This window comes from Aythya ferina (genome assembly GCF_964211825.1).
Source record: "Aythya ferina genome assembly, chromosome: Z".
NCBI lineage: Eukaryota > Metazoa > Chordata > Aves > Anseriformes > Anatidae > Aythya > Aythya ferina.
This window is the reverse complement of record NC_140299.1, coordinates 83,979,306-83,997,261: the sequence shown is the minus strand read 5'-3', so window position 1 is coordinate 83,997,261 and position 17,956 is coordinate 83,979,306. Positions and strand designations below refer to the sequence as shown.

General features: G+C 39.0%; 1 protein-coding gene across 2 annotated transcripts in view; it reads left to right on the top strand.

The window, feature by feature from the left end:
* The window catches only part of SKIC3 (SKI3 subunit of superkiller complex), a 50,265-nt gene that overhangs the window by 11,557 nt on the left and 20,752 nt on the right, over positions 1-17,956 (top strand). For both annotated transcript variants that reach the window (XM_084504186.1, XM_084504187.1), the window contains 17 exons: positions 3,659-3,795; positions 4,428-4,514; positions 4,603-4,706; positions 4,805-4,931; positions 6,094-6,273; positions 7,071-7,195; positions 7,640-7,893; positions 9,877-9,979; positions 10,780-10,956; positions 11,934-12,078; positions 12,245-12,323; positions 12,435-12,496; positions 12,628-12,684; positions 13,791-13,859; positions 15,341-15,415; positions 16,076-16,217; positions 17,379-17,472. In XM_084504186.1, the coding sequence (XP_084360312.1) occupies positions 3,659-3,795; positions 4,428-4,514; positions 4,603-4,706; positions 4,805-4,931; positions 6,094-6,273; positions 7,071-7,195; positions 7,640-7,893; positions 9,877-9,979; positions 10,780-10,956; positions 11,934-12,078; positions 12,245-12,323; positions 12,435-12,496; positions 12,628-12,684; positions 13,791-13,859; positions 15,341-15,415; positions 16,076-16,217; positions 17,379-17,472 (2,017 nt within the window). The remainder of the gene's footprint in view (positions 1-3,658; positions 3,796-4,427; positions 4,515-4,602; positions 4,707-4,804; positions 4,932-6,093; positions 6,274-7,070; positions 7,196-7,639; positions 7,894-9,876; positions 9,980-10,779; positions 10,957-11,933; positions 12,079-12,244; positions 12,324-12,434; positions 12,497-12,627; positions 12,685-13,790; positions 13,860-15,340; positions 15,416-16,075; positions 16,218-17,378; positions 17,473-17,956) is intronic.

Here is a 17,956-nt window from a genome sequence, read left to right as displayed (position 1 = left end):
GTGATATATATCTAATCTGAACAGAATCATTATTTGATGGTTATAAATGAAGGCTCATCCAAAGCAGGCTTCTTCTGACAGAGACTAATGTAACAAAAAACTCCTCAGGAAAGACTCAGAGAGGTAACAGTAATCAGACTTGGCTAAACAGTCATAGAAAATACATTAAAAGCAAGGGGAATACTTCAAATGGTGAAGTACTTGCCATTGAGGAAGATGCAGAAGGGCTATAAAGCTGGGTAGAGGAAATGCGAGAACAGAACGAAGTAGGTCAAAAGAGTTCAGGAAACATATTGCAGAAGGAATAAAAATGAGGCAATTATTTTCCCATCTGTTTTCACTGCGTAAGAGCTCAGGGAGACTTCTACACCACGACCTTTTTTTTTCAGGGGTCTTGTCAAAGAATTTACCTGTCATTATAGCCTTGATAGAAGTTACTATAAACCAAAACAGGAAAAATGAGCATTAAGAAACTAAGAGATACTGACCTAGGAATTGAACAGGGCACATCAAGATGAGATTGCTGAAGCATTAACTGTTAAATCATAGAATCACAACATGGGGTGGGTTGGAGGGGCCCTTACAGAGCACACAATTCCACCCTCCCTGCCGTGGGCAGGGACACCTCCCCATAGGTCAGGCTGCCCAGAGCCCCATCCAGCCTGGCCTTGGGCACTTCCAGGGATGGGGCATCCTCAGCTGCTCTGGGCAACCTGTGCAGGTGCCTCTAATCTAAATCTGCCCTCTTCAATTTGCAAGCCGTAACCCCTTTTCCTACTACTACGCTCCCTGATAAATATTCTCTTTCTAGTGGTATGTAATCACTTGCTTAAACTGTCTTTGTACCCAACTACTTAGACATAGTTAGTGTGACTCCAACTACAGGAAGGATTGTAGGAAAGATCAGAAAAACCACAGACAAGTATAATGTTTAATGGTGAAACTACTTAAAAACTGAAAGAAGAGAGTAACGCAATTAATGTAGAAAGATGAATTCTGTGGGAATAGACAGCATGGCTTCAATAAAGTGAAATTGTTTTTTAGTACTCTTTGAAGAAGCTACCAGCACACGGGGAATGAAGTTGTAGTACAATTCACTCTGACATCCAAGTGGTAATTGATAAGATCTCTTATAAGATTTTTAAGGAAACTGAGCAGTTTGGATTAAGAAGCAGTGTTATAGCACTGAGTAGGAGTTTTTTTCTTCTTTTTTTTCTGTTTGTGTTTTTTTTTTTTTTTAAATAGATTAAAAGAGCACGATATAGTAATAAAGGTCATTTTTCATGCTTGAAAGAGGCATTCCAATACCAGGACCTTGGTTGTTTATCTTCTTTACTAGTCCAATTATGAATTTTGAGTAATACATTTTGCTGCTATTCAGGGCAGAGGGGAATAAGTCTGAAAACAAATTATCAGAGAAGGTGATTAGGTGTTAAAATAACTGATGGTAGTGGATTTATGCAACTAGACAGCTGAACTCCACCACAACTGCTCTCTCACTCACCCTCCTCAGAGGGAAAGGGGGAGAAAATACGATGAAAAGGTCTCAAGGGTTGAGATATGGACAGGGAGATCATTTACCAGTTACTGTCACGGGTAAAGCAGGCTCTTCATAGAGAGATTAAAATAATTTATTGCCAACAGACTAGAGCAATGAGAACTAAAAGCAAACTAAAACATAAAACAACCTTCCCCTCATCCACCCTCTTCCACCTCCTCCTCCCAAGAGGCACAGGGGAACAGGGAATGGGAGCTGCGGTCCGTCCCTGTCGCTTTGTCTCTGCCTCTCCTTCATGGTCCCTCTCTGCCCCTGCTCCCTGTGGGGTCCCTCCCACGGGATGCTGTCCTTCCTGAACTGAGCCTGCAGGGGTTGCCCACAGGCAGCAGCTCTTCAGGAACTGCTCCCACATGGCTCTGTCCCACGGGGTCCATCCATCCCCCAGGAGCAAACTGCTCCAGCACGGGTCCCCCACAGGTGGGCGGCAGCTCCCCCCAGACCCCTGCTCCTGCGTGGGCTCCTCTCCATGGGCTGCAGCTCCGGCCCGGGGCCTGCTCCTGCGGGGGCTCTCCATGGGCCGCAGCCTCCTCCAGGCCACATCCACCTGCTCCACCGGGGGCTCCTCCACCCATCGGGGGGCTGCAGCGTGGAGATCTGCTCCATGTGGGACCCATGGGCTGCAGGGGGACAGCCTGCTCCACCAGGGGCCTCTCCCTGCACAGCCCGCAGGGGAACTGCTGCTGCCTGCCTGCAGCACCTCCTGACCTCCTGCTGCACTCACCTGGGGGCTGCAGGGCTGGCTCTCACCCCTCTCTCCCAGCTGCTGTAGCACAGCAGTTTTTTTCCCCATCGTCAATCTGGTCTCCCTGAGCCCAACCAGCATCACTCACAGCCCAGCTCTGGCCAGTGGCAGGTCCCTTGTGGAGCAGCTGGACCTGGCTCCTCTCTGCCATGGGGCAGCTGCTGGGCTCTGCTCACAGAGGCCACCCTGCAGCCCCTCATTACCAAAACCTTGCCACATAAACCCAATACACTAATAAAATTCCATAGTCATAAAAGCAAAGTCATGCAGTTGTTAGAAGAAATGTTCTCATTAAGTTATCCTCTAGTCTTACTGCAGTAAAACATGGAAAGGTATTCATTCTGTATGAAGAAAATAGGACTGCTCCTTTTCCCCTTCTGTGCTTTACAGGAGAACTTGAAAGTCAGGAATTACAGTGAAGGGAATGGTTACTGAAACAGCACCAACAGGCAGTTGCATGAAGAACTTGAGCAGCATGGTGAATCCTTTGTGCAGTTTTAGTACCCACCCACTCTCTAAAAGAAGAGATGATTTTGAAATCCATGAAGTTACAAATTACTTGGAAAATAAATAAAGATCATATGCTTTCTTCTCACATGCAAGATCTAGTTAGTAACAAATGAAACTAAAGGATGTCAGGCTCAGAACAAACGAAGGAGGCTTTGTTTCTTATGACAAAGTGTAAGTTAAGGTATTGTGCCTTGCTAAAAGATGCTGTGGATACTGAAAGTTGCCTTGAGTCCAAAACTGGGGGAGAAATCTAGCATTGCTCTGTGCTTGGCCTGTTTTCACATTGTTCCTGTATATCTGCAGCTAGAGGCAGGATGGTAGGACAGACGGACTATCAGGTCAGACAGAAGATTGACATGGGTGGAAATAGAGTTAACTGACTAGTTGAGAAAGTATTTGTCTTTGGAGTGTACTTGAACTCAACAGAGATTCTCTGAGGTGAGATTATACTGCATACTGGAGAAGTAACCAATACTGCTTACAATAGTACAGAGCTGGCTTTGCACAGGTACAGAGTTAAATCCTTGATTTAACAGCAATATTTTTCCCCTTCTGACACTGAAGTATAGAACAACAAATTTGGTTAGTGAAGGGTCATTGTTTTCTCAGATCATGGATCAGGAAAACAAGCATTCCAATTATTAGGCTAGCATCTAGGAGACAGTTTCTTACATGTCTGACATCACCTTTCTAAAATCGATCAAACTTTTGAACTTGCATAGGTAGAGATTTTATGTAATAGTTTCTTCAACACAGGAGAGAACAGTCTAATAATTAGCTTTATTAAGCGGTGTTCTCTGTAGATCCTTTTTTATTTCCATTTGATTAAACTTCTGTCTTGTCAACAGCTCTCAAGAGTCTTGGAAATCCTGAGAGTCCTAGTCTTCAGCAGAAGAAGGACCATATTCTTCAGTTGAAAGCAGAGGCTTTGATTAAAATAGGCGATGCCGATGCTGCAGAAGAAGCCATTAATGCACTTGAGCAGGTATTTTCATTGACCAAAATGTAGTTTAAGGAAAAAAAAATGCTCTCATCTTTATGCGCTAAAAATTCAAGCTGTGTATTTTTCCCCTTGGCTCGTTTTTGTTTTCTGTGTGGTTTAGACAGCTCCTACCAACAATGGTATAATTAAAACATGCCTTTCTCCTTTGCTTTTAGGCTTTGCTACAACTTCTTTTAAGTCACAATTCTAATTTAAAAAGCCATTGCTCCTCGCCTTATCTGGTCTTGCATAGTGAAGCTGGGTTCTTGCTAGTTCTGGGGCTATTGTTCATCATTATGGTTATAATCCTACTCCCTCTGTCCTCAATTCACTTGTTATTACACGTAAACGTATTACTTTAAGATTGAATGGTGAAGCTTTAAGTGAAAATTGCTTCCCCTCTGTTACGCCTCACAGTTTCATGTATACTACTTTTTTACTGTTCAAACTTCTGTAGATTTGTCCTTTCTGTTTACAATCTGCTACCTCTTCAGCAAAACTCTATCTAAGGCTCCTCAAGGGTGGTCTCCTCTCTGTGCTTTCTTGTCTTCATGTAGAAAACCTGCTTTTGACACCTTTGATTTCTTAGTGTGTGAAAAGAATAACTTGTTTGTATCTATTACGTGATCTTCTAGATTGCGGGTGCAAGCAGCGATCCAGTGGTTTTAGCTTTCAGAGGTCGGGCTTATCTAAACAAAGGTTTAGTGGATCAAGCTTCAAAGGTTAGTGCTCTATAGTCCATCCTGCAAGCTATGTAGAACTCTTATTTTCATATAGAAATAACTAGAGAAGGATGACATATTTTTGCAGATTTCACAAGAACTTCTGTTGTCACATCCTGATCTGGCTGAGGCCCATGCTCTTGAGGGTTTCATCCATTATTCTCAAAAGAAGTATGAACAGGCAGAAAGAAGGTAAACCTCTTTTTCTTTTTTTAACAGGGAAATGTGGGGGAAAATATAATGTTCAGCTTTTGAGGGTTTGCTTCATCTAATCTGTTCCTTTTATTTAGTTTTCAAAACGCCATTGAAAGAAGGGCTGACACTGCAGAGTATCATCAGTACCTGGGGCTCACCTATTGGTTCATGAGTGATGAGACAAAAAAAGACAAAGGAAAAACACTTACTCAGTTCTTGAAGGTAAAAGCTTCTTTAACTATTCACGTACATTAGCATTTTCCTACATAGGAAAAGAAATACAGAAATTATTCGTGACTGGAGTTAGACAGTGGAATTGTTTGTTACTATTTACAGGCCTACAGAGCCTGTAAACCACATTCAGCTGTGAAGAAATGCTTGAAAGGGAGCTGTGTAATTACTTAGAATCTCCCTGTTTTTGTTTTCTTCTGTTCACCGAAATCTTGAGGTCTTTGGTGTAGTCAAAAGTAGTAGTGGTTCTTTCAATCCCCTTTCCTTGAGGGCTGTAAAGTTGAGGCCTATAGGTGAACAGTGTAGCACTTTTTGAAATGTAGAAGGCGAAACGTTTGAAAATGTAGAGGGGGAAAAAAAAGGAAGGAGAGGAGAAAGAGAATGGTGTTAAAGTTTCAGTGTGTATCCACAGAAGTAAGCCTCCAAAGCCCAACTAGTTTATATGCTTTTCCTGATCATTTGTTTTTTGTTGGTTGTGGCTTTTTCCCTGCACATAGATAAGAATGTAATCCAAAAGATGGTCTGACATCATTACTGAGAATTTGGAAGTTACAAAATAGGAATCTAGATATTGCAAAGTCACTATAAATTAGTAGCAGGTATGGGCAACTTGTATCATCATCTACTGTTTACAATTCATTAGCAGCAGAGTATAGTGGGTAATGTATTTGAAGTGAACAGTAATCTTAATTCTAAATTATTTTATATGAGCTTTTTTATTATTGTCATAGCTGTTATTATGCTGCTTGGGGGTTGTAGTTTCTTAAGTATAAACAAATCTGCCAAATGTGCTTAAAAAGGGAACTCAAACTTTAGAAAATGCTAGAGTTAACTGTGATATAATATGGTATGACTATGAGTATAATGACTGAAACTGAGTGGAATATAAAAATGATGGGATGCAGTATGGAATTGTTTGTTCCCAACACATCTCGCTTGTTAGTACTCATGGCACAAAACATTTTGTACAGAAGGTTTGTGGCAGATTCTGCAAATATTTAAAGCTCAAGTAATCTTTTGAATACTCAGATGTACCACAGAAGATGCTTAACTAAGTTGATAAGCAGAGATTGTACAAGTAGTTATCACTGGACCTGCCCATCTGTTATTCCTTCAAAAGGTGCTCTCATATTGTGTTCATATTTCTTTATAGGCTGCAAAATTGGACAGCTACTTGGGAAGTGTCTTTTGTTATTTAGGTAACTACTACAGAGACATTGCTGGAGACAAAAGTAGAGCTCGTGGTTGCTATAAAAAGGCTTTTGAACTGGATGGAGCTGATGAAGAATCTGGAATAGCAGCTGTAGACTTAAGTGTGGAACTTGGAGACACGGTATTGCATATTCAGGGCCTTGACCAATGGGTGTCTTGATTTTCTGTTAATCCTGCTCTTTGAGCAGCCACTTGAGATTTCTTCAGTATTTGAGAATAAGATCTCAAAAAAATCCCCAGATATTCTGTCATTGCTTAGCAGTTTTCATAGCTGGATCTGCTTCAACTCTGTGCTTCAATTCTGATTTAAACCTATCTGGGGAGAAAGGTGGGGGAAGCAAGCATAACGTTGTAGTCATCACATACGTGATTCAGAAGATGGGAGGATTTTTTTCAGCAGGTTACATGAAGAGAAAGTAAGTTTTCTCTTCATATTTAACTTGTGCCATTTCTTTCTCCATCCTCCCCCTTGCTCCTTTCAGAAAAAAAGCACACAAAGTCATCGGAACATTTTAAACAAGTATTTCTTACATAGCATTGTATAAAAAGTTCGTAGTCTGGTATTACAGCAAGAAAGCAGCCCACACTTTGACAGACTATTGGAATATCTGGAGAAACAGACTGAGTATCTGACTTACTGCAAAGACATGTAACCTTATCTAGTTAAAAAATCAAGTTGCCTATTTGCTAAGGCATATACATAAGAAATAATCACATCTTCAGATGTGATAATTTCCTCCTTTACTCTGCCACTCAGCCTGCCAGCTTTAAAAAGCCCATGTAATGTTTCTTCATTACAGTAACTAACAAGTTAGACAGTTTAATGGTTTGCTAGATTTGGGAGTATTCTTCTTAAACAATAACTTTCTTCTTTAGATACAGCTGTTTACTAATGTGGCATTTTTGGTGCTTTGTTAGGATACCGCTCTGTCAATCTTGAATGAAGTAACTGCAAAAGCAAACGCTGCTTCAATAAAATGGGCCTGGCTTCATCGTGGACTTTACTACCTCAGAACTGGTCAGCCGTCACAAGCAGTGGCTGAGTAAGAGAACTCGTGGTTGGTTTAAACTGTTTTCTGTAAATCCCTGTAAAACAGTCTTTGATCTTCATGATTTTTGAAATTAAGTTAGCTAATCACAAGATAGCCTGTACTACACAATGGGAAATGGGTCTGAGCAAGCTGCATCTATCTCCAGTTCTGGAATTAGCACGATGCAGTTTTATCATGATAGCAGTGATCCATGCTAACAAGCCTAGTGACAGGCTTGTCATAGACACTATAACACTGAATAATGAGCCAAAATTAGGTACAATGCCTAAACTTTTATAATGTGTTCTATGAAGATTAAAACACTATTATGCAGTTTCTAAAAGTTCTATATAATTGTGTGGTTGTGTTCTGATAGTATATAATGCAAAGAAATAATTTGTTTTTGTTAACTTATATCACATTTGATTTAAATAAATTAAATCTTGATATCTTCAGTTTGCAGGCAGCTCTCAGGGCTGATCCAAAGGATTCCAACTGCTGGGAGTCTCTAGGGGAGGCTTACTTTGGCAGAGGTAGCTATGCAACAGCTCTAAAAGCCTTCAGGAAGGCCAGTGAACTGAACCCAGAGCTTGTATACAGCATTTACAGAGCTGCTGCAGTTGAGCAGATTCTAGGCAAATATGAAAATGCTATAGCTACGTATCAAGAAATCTTGAAGAAGACAGAAGAGTATGTGCCTGCGTTGAAAGGTAGTGTGTCTGAATCTGAAAATTTTAGGTCTTTCTCCTTCTATCTTGAGTTTCATGAAGAGGCTCTGATGTAGTTAGGTCTGCCTACGTAAAGGACAGTCTTGCTGGTGTAGAATGCTGTGATTCACATGTATGAAAGAAAGACTATAATAGCTTGTAAACATATGAAGACTGTTAAACCATGATGCACAGAAATGATTATTACTGTTGCAAGTAAGTAAAAAAGGTAACTATTCATATGTAACTACCAAGCCAAATGGGTAGAGGCATTGAAAATTTATGTAGTGGATGCCAGCTGATGATGCTCAGCTTCACCTAAGCAGTCAAATACTGTGTATGGCTGAACAGGCAGTGGAGTTGGGCTTCTGTGTCAAAAAGGTGGGCTATATTTATTTTCTGCTGCTGTTCTTCCTGACTTTTTTTTTCTCACCTTTTCTGTTAACCCTGGTGATTCCGATCCCTGTGAGCTCCTTCAACTGACTAAAAATAGTAGTGAGGTATCCAGAGAGGTCTTGCAAATGTTAGATGTGGCAGTTGGTAGGTTACTTTAGTATGTAATTGGGAACAGGCTAGAGTGGTCGAGCATGGAGTCCTGGTGATAGTGAAAGTGAACTGTTGATCTCAGTTTATATAACATGGGGAGTATATAACATTTTGATAGCCAATTAATAGCTGTTTTGTTCACGTTCTCAGTGCCTCTTAGTCTTCAGGCATTCTCACCCTATACGTCCATCTGAAATCAAGTTTTTTGCTGCTTGGTTCTGGTATGAATTTTTATGTTGCGTTCCTTCCGTAAAAGGCCTTTGACGTTTGGATGAGTGTAAGCTGATATACAAAATATACACAAGTGTACTTGTCATACAGTTTTGATCAAAAAATAAACAGTTTCTGAAATGAGCTGTTAGAAGTGTAGTCTTAAGGCAGATGAGAGAACATACTGATGTTGCTTTAATGCGTCTTTTCTGTGCACTTTTTATTTGCGTTGTTGAATAATAAGTTTATTCACCTTTGCTCCAGCATTTCTCTTCATTTATAACTTCAGGGAATAAAATCAGTTTCATAAATCAGTTTTGCTTTTAGATTGGAGCTTCTTGACATCTGAAGAGCTTATGTCCTTGGGACTTCTGTGTCGTCAATACAGACACCTAGTGAGGGCATGATAAGAGTCTCACAGAGCTGCATCTAGTTCATATGGTCTGCGTTTGTCACAATGTTATTGATGTTAATTGTTTGCCAAAATCTGCAAAGAAAGATGGTACCTACTATGATTATTAGTTTGATATAAATAGAGGGGACTAAAGCATGAGGAATGTAGATTCAGAACTGTGAAGAAAATGCTGAGAATTAACGAGGCTCAAATCCAGTGACTTATTGTCAGACAGAATCACTGCAGATACCAGCAGTGTAAAGAGGCAGTATCTTGCTGTTTCTGAAATAATACAAATAGTGGTATTAGATGTGGTTTCTTTAATTGCATTTATTTCCATATGAAGTAAATTCTTAAATAGGATTAAATAGTTGTGGTTTCAGGCAGTTCTAAAAAAAACTTCCCACTTTTCTTACCTTGATATTATTTCTTCTTTTTGTATTTGGCAATGATTTGATAATGTTTTTGACTGAAGTGTGAACTGAATATGGCTGTATTTGTCAGACTTACCAGTGCAGAGCACCTCTCACATGAGTGCTGTAGTTAATTCTTGAAAACAAACCCAAAGTTTCAATACTATATTTTTTATAATTACACAAATTTATTTTAATATTCAGATTATTCTACAGTTCATGCTACTGGGGAAGGGGTAAAAGCAAAGTCTCTCTTGTGAGCCACAGAGTTAGTTTGGTTGTGGATTTTTTTGATCAGGCATAGTATATGTAGGGCATAAAGCATAACATGGAGCAGTCTTTCTTCATACAACCCCACCTCCTTTATCAAGTAGTAACATGGAAGCATCTGTTTTCATAGAGGATATTTTGTCTTTCTTTCAGGACTTGGTGAGTGCTATCTCATGCTGGCAAAATCAGCCCTTGATAAGTATCTTGATAGGAGGGCTGTGGAATACATAGAGCAGGCTCTTGAATTTTTTACAAGGTTAGTACTAAACATTCTGTTATTTCATTTCCACTGGACTCGTGGTTTGAAGAAGAAGAGTTAAGTGTTTGAGGAGTTTCAGTTACACTAAATCAAATGGAGTGGGCTTCTAATGTAGAATTGTTTAGTGAAAATGGTTTGAATAATGCATTGTGGACTTAGGCTGCTAGAGTGAATGGTAATTAGTTTTCTTTTTTGTGTTTAAAGACACGGAGTCCTTTGATTATAACACAAGTGTGAAGTCGCACACAGTTCATTTCAGCTTTCATCCTGTGTATATGGGTAGAAGGAAGGAAACTTCTCCCAAAAATGGTGGATGAGAGGCAGTTGTAGCTTACCTTCCTCAATCTTACTGTTTTGCTTATCAGACAGAATGCTTTAGTGGCCTAAACTGAACCCTGGGATAACTGTTGGTATAGGAGAAGGTCTGCTAGGTTTCTGCAGATGTCTCATGTCTTGCAATATAAATGATAGTGTTCTGAAATACAAAAGTTAGTGTTGACAGCTGATGTTTTGATAGATAACAGGTAATTTTCAGAACAGACTCTTCGTCTCCACAAAATTGCAATATGTTAGCATTTTGTAGTTTCTCTTTTTATGATTACTTTTAAGTTTTTAAAAATACAGATTTAGTAGCAAGAAAACAGAATAATAATAATAAAAAAAAAAAAAACAAACAAGCAGCCCATCAATTAATTAGAGTTTGTGCCACTATTCAAAGTGGTGAACTTTCTTTCAGGAAATAGCATTGCAGTGTCTGAACAGATATTTTGTGGGTTTTCTTAAATATCAATTTACAGGGCAACAAAGCACCGTCCTGATGTATCTTCCCTTTGGAAACTGCTTGGAGATACCTGTACTACTGTGCATGTTATTTCACCAGCCAGAGTGAATATTCAAGTTCTAGGATTGCTTCTGGGTAAAAATGAAGGCAAACAGATGCTGAAGAAAATTGAGCTGCTCAGACTGGGAGGAAGGTAATAATTATTTTTTTTTTCTGTCAAGTTCTTCTACATATCTGTGCACAGTATAGAGTCTCAAATGTTCTAGACTATATTATTTCTAGAAAATGAAACAAATGCTGATCTTTATCACCTGGATATTTAATGAAGATTAATGAGGAGGTAAAGAGGGCCTCATGCTTCTTTCAAACTATACCACTCATTTAAAGGTATGATCCCTGGATTGCTGCAGTGGCTCTCAACACTTCATTTAGGACCTGCTCTTCTTGGTTCTGTCTCCAGAGCACGGCTATATCATGTCTGTCATTCAACAAATTGTGCTGCTCTAAATGGAGTGGTTGCAGTAGTAGTTAGCCCATTCTCCCAGGATTATTAAAGTCCAAGATAATACTGTAAGCTTTATGTCTGTATTTATTTCATACAAAACTGTTATCAATTTGGGCCCTAGTTGTGGGATCTAAATTACATTGGAAGACGGAATTCCTTGTGCCTGTCCCTGGAAGCTCACAATAATAGAGCTAGAGATAAAGAAGTATTTACAGTTGTTTTCTTGTAGCCTCTCCTGTGGCTCCTTATGAGCTTTGTGCAGCTGGATGTGTTAGTTAAGACAGGCTGACAATGTACCTCCTTTGAAAATCTCAACAGTGATATGTGTAGTCAAAATACTTCGGAGGGAAAGTCTGATTAACTCTGAAAATGGCTGATGTTTGTTTTAATTAAAAATATGCATATTGCACCTGACGTAACTTTGAAGTATTGCACATCTGTAGTTTCACAAGTGGTGGGGTAATACAGATCAGGATGGATTCTGTGAAGATAGCTGTCTGAATGAAAATTAGTTGTCATAGGATTTCCATTCTTGTCTGGTTTTGTTTGTATTTATGCATATTTGTTTGGTTTGGGTTTTTAAGCACTCGAGTGTTTTTCAGCTTTCTGTTCTTCATGTTAGGGAGGCTCAGAATAATACGTGTGTGTGATTCATGTTTCTGTAGGTGTTACGGCAGAGCTTTAAAATTGATGCCTTTGCCTAACATATGGTGTGATCTTGGAATAAATTATTATCGACAAGCAGAGCACCTCACAGCAGTGGATGCTGACATGAATGAGATCAGTGAACTGCTAGAGAAATCTTTACAGGTACTGCCTGTTTTTCTGTTGCATTCTTTAAAGTTTAAATCAACTTTGGTGTTTCTCTGCCTAACCTCTCTGTCCTCAATAAGACCTAACCCTCTGGATAACTTAGTGCATAAAATCTTATTTTTTGATAATCTAGTAATTCAATTCACATTTGATTTTCTTTCAGTGTCTCAAAAAAGCTGTGAGGCTTGACAGCAAAAATCATCTTTATTGGAATGCACTTGGTGTAGTTGCTTCCTGTAGTGGTAAGTCTTTAGTGAGACCCCTAGCTGCATAATATTCTAAATTAGAAGGCAACTTAACTAATGGTGTTTATGAAATTCAGTTAGATCTAGCTCTCCTTTTTTTTCCTCCAGCTATTGGGAATTATGCTCTTGCTCAACATTCGTTCATCAAATCTGTTCAAGCTGAGCAAATCGTAAGTGCTGTAGGCAGCTGCCATCTGTTTCAAGTGGGCATTTGAAACTTTTCTTCCCCTGATGCTGTGTCATTTTTTTTTTAGAATACAGCAAGAACACATTGGTTTTAACTTGTATTTGTTCTCCCTAGAATGTTGTTGCCTGGACTAACTTGGGGGTTTTGTATCTAGCAACTGGAAACATTGAGGTAACTTTTTTTCCCATTTCTCAAATGTGGTTTCCCTTTCCACTTTTTTTTTTTTTTTAAGGGAATATAGTAGGGTGAAAGTGTGGGATAAAAGTGGAGAGTGTACCTCTCAAATTCAAAAAACATACTTGCATTGAATGAAGTAAAATCAGCATCTTTCTTGAGTCACACAAATTAAGTATTTGTTCTGGAGTGGATGTAGTTAAGTGAACTTGCTCTAAATTGCTGAAGTTTCTCTCCAAATGACTAAGTGGAATAGCAACTGTTCAGAAGGACTGAGAAGGACTAAATCAAACCAACTCACAACAAGTTGACTGGGAACTCTTTTAGTCACAAACTGAAACTTTGAGTTTCTGATTTTCCTGTAGGTAGTTACTTTCTGCTCATTAATATGGCACATGACTTGCCATAGTTCTGTATAACCTTTAGAGCTTCTCTGAATAAAAATTGGAATACCTGTTAAGTGAAGTCCAGGGTTTTCATGCACCTAAAACTACATAATATCCTATTTACTGGTAAGAATTTCAGCAATTTTATTTAATTTCTGTAATGTGATGGTCAAGCTTTATTTTTAGTAAGAATAATTTAATAGTAAAAACTCCTTACTGCTAAGACATCTCAGGCTAGGACTTTATTCACCTTGTGCCACATTAAGGGAAGAACAATGAACATGTGCAGCCTTGAGGGAAAATTATGACTTGTGGATGGTAATCAGTTTAACAATTTTCAGAATGTGTCAAACTGTTTACATGAAAGAAATGCAAATTTTGAAATCTGGATCCTAGGCTGATTTTAAAATATTAATTGTTCCAACAGTTAATCTAGCTTCTTCCTCAGAACAAGGAGGAGGAATTGTATTTGGAAGGGAGAGGAACTTTGATTTTCTAAATATTTTTAATTTTATATTTTACTTTCGAGAAGATAAACTGCTTTATTTCTGTGGGTGATATGTTGTTCTGTAAAGCACAGTAGATATTCTTTAGTAGTGACCTAATTTCATTCATGAAAATCTCTTCTAATACTACTGCATGTTAGCTACGAATACTCAAAAGCGATCTGTTACCATGCTAAACAGTTGAACAGCATCATTATCTTTGGTTCTGCAGCAAGCTCATGAAGCCTTCAAGATAGCCCAGTCTCTGGAGCCCACTTACCTACTATGCTGGGTTGGGCAGGTAAGATGTGAAAAAATCTTAACTGTGTGCCAAATCCAGTTGTTAGTGCAAGAGAAGTTTTACACTCTGTCCTAAGAATTGGCCTTTAAGCATGTTCTCATAGGATTTTAAGTAGAGGGAGCGGCTGCTTCCCCTGGGGGTGGATGGGACCCTTTGCTTCTGTATTGGTATATAATGGAAGCTACATTAATCATGTATCTTTATATAAATGTTTTTTGTGGCTAATGTAATTGTGAGTTGTATAAGAAATTATCTATTAAAAAAATCGCTTTTGTGCTCTGAAGCTTATTATTAAGTGTTCTTAACAAAGTACCATCTTCGTAAGATGCTAGCTATTTTGTCTTCTTCTGTATGACTATCTCATTTAATGGCACTGTTTAACACACTTCTCAGTGTCCCCCTTTCTGTCTTCGCTGTTAAAAACAGTAAGTCTCTAATGTACCTGGTGCAAAAGCAGCTCTTACGTCCTGGGAGGTGCCTTCCTCCACCTACCACTGTGGATTGGATGTGCTCCCACTGCTATCTAGGCCATCTGTGAATAGTAGAAGTACTCATGACTCATTTGTGATTGCTGTAGGTGCACTCAATAATCCCATGCTGTTGACCTGCTAATAATATCTAACTGAAACCGGATTCTAAGGAAGGACTACTGACATCATGTCAAAATTCAGCTCCCGTCATACGTTGTTATAAGTGGAACTAACATGCACAAGAAGTCTCTGTCTTGAAAAATGTAAAGTAGCTGCCCAACACATTAAGTGTCAAGTGCTGATGCCGTGGAGACTACTTATGCCCTCTTAGTAGTGTTCATTTTATTCTTAGAATTAGAGAGTGGTTTGGGTTGGAAGGGATCTTAAAGCTCATTTAGCTCCAGCTCCCTGCTGTGGTCAGGGACACTTCTCACTAGACCAGGTTTCCCAGAGCCCCATCAAACCTGGCCTTAAAAACTTCCAAAGATGGTGCATCAGCAGCTTCTCTGGGAAACTCAGTCCAGTGCATCACCAGTCTCTATTAAAGAATTTCTCCCTTACATCTCATTTAAATCTACCCTCTTTTAGTTTAATGCCATTACCCTTTGTCTTGTCCCTACACCCCCTTACAGAGACCCTCCACAGCTTTTCAGTAGACCTGTTTAGGTACTGGCAGGCTGCTGTAAGCTCTCCCTGGAGCCTTCTTTTCTCCAGGCTGAACAACCCCTACTCTCTCAGTTTCTCTTCATAAGAGAGTTGCTCCAGCCCTTTGGTCATTGTTGTGGCCTCCTCTGGGCCCCCTTCAACAGGTACATGTCCTTATCCTGGGGCCCTAGAGCTGGATGCAGTATTTCAGGTGGAGTCTCAAGAGAGCAGCGTATAATTTCATGAGAATATAAATTATTTTCATGTTAATTACCTAAGATGTGCCAGAAGTAATGTGTACTGAGGCTCTTGTCAATGTCATAATTTTTTAAGTACCTGACCACAGGAACCTTTGCTTCTCTGTAGGCTCTTGTTGCGGAAAAAGTTGGCAGCTATGATACTATGGATCTCTTCAGGCATACAACTGAACTTAGTATGCATGTAAGTGTAACAGTTATATTGTACTGAAGATTCTTTATGTCTAATCTTATGTCTAGTTAGGTGATGTATTTTTTTTAAAAAAAAAAATAGGTTTCTTTAATGATGGGACAGCTAGAGTCTTGTTCCAAATGGGATTGTCTGAATTCCATGTTGGTGTTCCTGGCCTGTGCTGGCGCTGAATGGCAAGCAGTTATTTTGTTAAGTGCTTTAGTCCCAGTGGTCCAAGAACTCTGCTCCATAAGTTGTGAAAAAAAATTTCTTGATGTTCCACAGAACTGGACAGAGATCAAAGGCATAAATTGGAAACAAAAACAGGAAAGAACAAGGATACTGCCAGTATACTGGCAGATACTGCCAGAAAGACCCGGGATACTTCCAGGGTCCTAAGAAAGTGGAGGACTTTACATTGTCTTAAACTTTTCTTATTTGTCATCTCTCCAGTGTGTCATAAGTGATACGTAAATATGAGAGTTCTTTTTGCCCGAAGGACAATTCTTGTTTGCAGCAATCCAGTTCAGTGTTTTATTGTACTGCTTAACAGTTATGTAGACTTTTAGCCAACATTGTGTTAAAACAAAGAATTACTATGATCTTTAAGCGTTTCAGTGTTACTTGAGCAGGTTTAATGACTCTCAATTTGTGTGTTTTTTATTTCCTGAGACTGAGGGAGCAAAAGGCTATGCCCACTGGGTTTGTTCAACACTGCAGGATAAAAGCAACAGAAATACTGAGGTGTATCAGTACAACATTGTTCAAATGAATGCTATTCCAGCAGCTCAGGTGGTAATGACCAAATATACAGGTAGGTAACGTAGATACCTCTCTGAATTGCCAAGCCTGACTAAGAGATGTGTTAAATGTCTACTTCTGTATAAGGTCTGGCAGAGAGTGATTCAGCTGGACTAAGCTTTTATGTTGTAAATTAAGCAGACAAAATGAGGTTAATTGGTTACTGATTTTTTATTAATGCACCAGAACAAAATAGGTATGAGTTCTATCATTCCACCAGACTTCATTTCAGAAACAGAGCACAGTGAGGACCAGAGCCTTGTTATACTTGCTATCAGGTGTCTGGTATCTGACTTCACTTGAGTATATCTCTGTGTCTGTGCAGATAGCTGCTAGCTTTTTTGCCCATGTGCTAGATGTTAGGCTGTTTGTGGATGCTGTAAAACTTCATAACCTGAAGCACACAATAGTGTTAAGCTTCAGTAAGAGAAAGAAGACTTTCTTGGGCATGGTTTCAAGACAGCATGGCCTCCATGTTGTGATAAGCTTGTGTATATTTAGCCCAGAAGGTGGATGGAGCAAGTGTGGATTTTCTTTAATCTGCATCTCTTACTGTAAATATATCCTTGGACTAAATATGTCCATTGCTGGTATTTTTAGAGCTACAAACTAAGTTACAAGCACTTAAAATGAAGTAAGTGTGAGGAGGCATTTGTAAAATCCCTAAGCAGATTTCAAGGCCTATGTTCCCCTTTCTGGTCTAGGAAAAACTGTTAGAACTGAGATGACAACTGTAGCTATTGACAAGCCTTTCAATGTTGTAGTAGTGAAAATAAATAAACCGTAAGGTTCTGCTAGTATCTTACTAGAGTCAGTACAAGCTGAGTAATTTAATATTTCATTACCAAAAAAAAAAGACACCACAAACCACAGTGAGCTGAAATACAGTGAGCTTAAAAAAATAAAATATATTGGATACATCAATACCGTGTCATAAGAGTTGAAACACTTTTGAGCTAGCCTGATGTCATGTTGTGGTCTTAGTATCTCTTCTTTATTTGTTTGCAGCCTGTCAAATAATTCCAGTGAGCAACTGACAGAAGCACTTGGCAAAGTGCTTTATATATGTGTGTGTGTGTGTGTACTGTAGCATCAACGTAGCAGTGTTTTTTCTAATACTTTTCACAGCTCTTTCTGATTACTTTCTCCTGTATTGTTAATTCTGATTTTCTAGAAAGAAATCCAGATGATGCATCTGCTTTCACGATGCTTGGTTACTTGAATGAGTATATGGATCTAAAAAGGCAGGCAAAAGATGCTTATGAGAGGTGGGTTATACGTACTGGAACGTTTACTGATAGAAGCTCCTTGTCCTCTTTTTCTATAAAGGCTTTTCTTTTCTTGCAGTAAACCTTATTTTCAATGTACTCAGCAGTACATTTCAACTAACTGTACTGCAAGGGGAATGTGAGGATGTTCTTATATCAAGTTTGGAAATGTAGAACACAAGTAACAAGGAAAAATAAAGTCATTCCAAGGCTGAGCATCTTACTAGGACATTTAGCTAATTCAGTGTATGGCATCTCTCTTTTTTTGTTTTGTTTTTGTTGTTTTGTTTTGGTCTCTATACTGATTAATGTTAGGGTTTTTTTTCTTTTCGAATGGTAGAGGAGGGTGGTGAAGGAAACCACATTTGGAGAGCATGTTTGGTGATGCATTAAACTTCGTAAGATTGTCTCTGTGCTTTCTGTGCTTATGCATAAAAAGATTTCTGTGTAAAACACTTGTCCATTCTGCTCTGAAAACTAATGT